General features: G+C 36.7%; 1 protein-coding gene across 1 annotated transcript in view; it reads left to right on the forward strand.

Annotated features, from left to right (window-relative positions):
* Positions 1-3,529, forward strand: part of asb5 (ankyrin repeat and SOCS box containing 5) — a 21,590-nt gene extending 18,061 nt beyond the window's left edge. The window contains exon 5 of the mRNA XM_015401589.1: positions 3,387-3,529. Within this exon, the coding sequence (XP_015257075.1) occupies positions 3,387-3,529 (143 nt within the window). The remainder of the gene's footprint in view (positions 1-3,386) is intronic.
* Positions 3,530-4,077: the final 548 nt, after the last annotated feature.

Genomic DNA, 4,077 nt, shown 5'->3' on the forward strand with positions numbered 1-4,077 from the left:
CCTCGCTCTTCTAGCGGGTCAAACTTCACGAGTTGTTTTCCGCCATTTTGGTCATAAAAACACAACGAATTGGGAGAGGTGCAGCGGAGCGTCTGTGGAGGGGGCGGGGACGTCTGGAGCCGAGGTATTGCATTGCACTCATTGCACTGATTTTGTGCAGTATTTTTTGATGCAAAGCCTTTTAGAATCTATAACGCAGGGGCATTATTATTTTTCAGTTAATGAGGTTTTAATAGGAATAGGTGGAGTACAAGTTTTCTACTTCTGTTATTTGCTGTTGTTTCTCAAAAAAACGGATAATGATATTACAGCTTTCATTGATTTATTTCAAATTTGAAACATTGTCTTGCCTGAGGTAAAAAAGGTAAAAAAAAAAAAAAAAAACAAACAATTAATCAAATCGTAACGTGGTGTATTCTTGAGTATTGAAAATAATGAAATTGTTGGGTCAGAAAATCGATACTGAATTAAATCGCCATGATGGATGTGATTTACACCCCTAGTAAGTATTCTAGAAACTTTGCAGATGACAATAATATGAAGGAAAACTAATTTTGGACCCAATACTGACCCCTAGGGGACACCACAAACAATGTCCAAGCACAATGACTGGCAGTCATCCATTTGCACAAATTGTTGCCTGTTGCTTAGATAGCTTTTCATCCAGGGCAGTAGTACTCCCTGGATGTCATAACACTCCAATTTCTTAATTAATATTTTGTGATTTATTGTGTCAAAAGCTTTTTTTAGATCAACAAATACACCAACTACAGATTTCTTATTATATAAGGCGCTGGTGACTTCTTCTATCAATTCAATGACTGATTGCTGTAGATCTTTGTGATCTAAATCCATAGTGACTTTCAAAAAGCAGTTAATGTTTATTAATGCATCTATCTAATCTATCCACAAATAATTTCTCCAAAATTTTGGAAAACTGTTAAAGTAGAGAAAAAGGCCTATAATTTGTGAAATGGTGTATGTCACTGGATTTATAAATTGGAATAACTTACCTTCTTGATTACTGTCACGTCAATGCCATCACAGTAAGTTGACCTCTTGTTATTACATTTATTGACAATATCTTTCATTTCCCTTTCTCTCACAGCAGTGAGAAACATTGAATAAAGATTTCTACTGATTAATGTTTCATTCAGAGCTCCAGTTGTTGTAGGATGCGGGATTTTTTCTACCAGTTTGGGTCCCACACTCACTAAATATTTATTGAATTTATGTACAACATCATTCATTTCCTTAAAATTATCATCGTTATTTACAAAAAACTGCAGAATTTAATTTTCCCGAGCTTTTCTAGATAAAATTAATCAATACATTCCAAATTCCTTTGATATTTTTCTTATTTCTATCTAATCATTTACTGTAATAATCCCGTTTTGCTGTTCATATTATAACAGTTAATTTATTTTTATATTATATTTGTTCTCTTTCTCCAAAGACCTATGCCTTAATAAATCTCTATATAATTTATTCATTTTTTTTTTTTACAGGCATTTTGTAAACCATTTGTGATCTATGGAGCTTCTGAGTATTTGTTTTTATGAGAGAATATTATTAATGGACAGTTTTTATTGTATAATACTCAGATATTCAGAAAAATTATCATATGCTATATCGACATTATGTTCTTGCAAAACAGACTCCCAGTTATGTTTCAATGAATCCTTTTTGAAAGATTGGAGAGATTCCTCTGTTCTTACTCCTCTAAATTGTGGATTACTTTTATCCTTATTTTTTATATAGAAATTGTTGCTAACAACAAAGACTGGAAAATGATCACTAATATGCTGAACCATTAATCCACTTAACTTATTGTTGTCTAAGATAGCAGTAAATATCTTATCTACATGTGGCATTGTTAAGTGGGATTCTGCTGGGTCTAGTGATTTTGGGAAATACGCTCTAACTGTACGTGGTATTAATGAACTCTTCAGTTTATTTAATAATATGCTGAATTTGAAAAGGAAGCACATAATTATATTGGAACAATTTATTGAGTCCGCTGTATTTAACTATCATATCATTCATATTATATAATGCAGGAACATATTAGGTTACTGAATAATAAAGATGAATGAAATATGTGTAACACTTCAGACTTCTTTACTTTCATTAAATTACAGCATATGTCGCTATGACATACCGTCAGACTATTTACCAATGAGGTGAGTGCTGGGAGACATTTTGTGCTGTTAAAAGCGTTTTTAAACGGTGCTTTGATTTATCTCAGAGGAATGCTAACGTACGGCTTTATGTGAGAGATGCTCTAAAACTTGAGAGTTAACTAAGCTAACAGGTGTTGTTAGTTCTGACCCTTATCTGATTAAATGTATTTAATCTAGAGCAGGCATCCCCAAACTCGGTCCTCGAGGCCCACTGTCCTGCAGGTTTTAGAGGTTTCCCTGCTTTAAAACAGCTGATTATAATGATTGCAGTAGAGCAAAAGCCTGTTAATTAGCTTTCAATTAAAATCAGCTGTGCTGGAGCAAGGAAACCTCTAAAACATGCAGGACAGGGGGCCTCCAGGACCGAGTTTGGGGATGCCTGATCTAGAGGGTGAATGTTTCCTGGTCTCCAGGACTTCTCAGTCTGCTGATACTGGTTGATTTAGCTACAGTGCAGTGCCGCCAGTGGCCTCCAGGGGCGCTAAACCTGGTAGTTACAGGTCTAGCGCTCCCAGATGGCCAAACATTACGCAGTGCTGCTTTTAACAGGTGCAGCCAGTGATGGAATCAATGGTGTGGTTTTTACCTCTTTGGTTGTAGGACTCCACGTTTGTTTGTCTGTCCTGTTCATTACGTGGTTTCAAGCCTTCAAAGGTTAAAGGTTTTATCCTGAACCTTCCTCTGACATCAGCGCGGTACTTTGGTTCTCAGCACTGCCTCTCACTGAGTTTTCTCTCTGAGCAGGCTCTGAAGGCCCTCTCTGACTTTTCACTACATGCCTGAATGGTGAGACGCTGCAATGAGATTTGCTACTAGCATTAATGAAACACTGAACAGGTGAACTCAATAAACTGTCTAGTGAGTGTTCACAGAATGTGTGAATGCTGTACAGTGAACAGATTTTGAATTCAATGGATCCATGCTGTGCTCATTTAAAGTGATGTTTCTAATTATTTGGATCTTTTAATTCGGTTCTTTAATTCCAGAGGGAAAGTTTCTCACAGAGTGTAGAAAGGAAAGAACCCTCTCGTTGTATTAACAGTTACATTTAACGTTGTTATTTCCAAACAGATGTCCAGAAAGTACACAGATCATCATAGGTCATCACAGGTCACCAGGACAGAAGTCCTCTTCCAGCTAACAGAGGAAACAGTATTTTCTATGTCTGTCTGTAACATAATCATCATTTCATCCTGTGTGAAGGAAACAGCCAGTGTGTGGAGTCCCTTCTGTCTCATGGAGCAGATCCAGACTACCAGCTCCCCCACCTGGGCTCTCCTCTCTATGTCAGCTGTCTGCACCGACGCACCGCCTGCTCCAAGATGTTGTTGGACAGCGGTGTGTAAGCCCTTTCTATCCATCCTCATAAACAGCTACATATACTCTCCCACTTCCTCTAAGCTGTGTTTGGGAGATAGTTTAATTTGAATAACATATGTGGCATTTAACTGAAACTATCTTATTTTAAATTCCCCTTTTGGATTAATAAAGTATTTTAGATTTGAATTCAGTCTTCTGTGCAGGCTACAGTTATCATAGCAAACCAGTTTTCCTGCATGATGTTGGTCCTTTAAAAGACTTCACTTCATACAAACAGCATCAGAATCAGGCTCAGCAACATGATAGCCAATAACTAACTTTGGGTATTCTTCACTCAGTAACAGCTTTCACATTAAAGAGTGCTGCTATATTGAATAAGGCTGATTATGGGTCAGAACCAAACTGATAACTGTCTGGTTTTGTTCACCATCTCCTGTCTTGGTACATCTGTACAAAAAATAAATAAACAAAAATCTCTAGATTTCTTAGTTCAGGAACCATCATGTCACACTGTTAGAATTTAAGAGCCTAAAAACAGACTAATCCTCTTCTTAACTTAAACAATGTCATCAGT

This window comes from Cyprinodon variegatus, unplaced genomic scaffold (genome assembly GCF_000732505.1).
Source record: "Cyprinodon variegatus isolate N-32 unplaced genomic scaffold, C_variegatus-1.0 Scaffold1235, whole genome shotgun sequence".
Classification (NCBI taxonomy): Eukaryota; Metazoa; Chordata; class Actinopteri; order Cyprinodontiformes; family Cyprinodontidae; genus Cyprinodon; species Cyprinodon variegatus.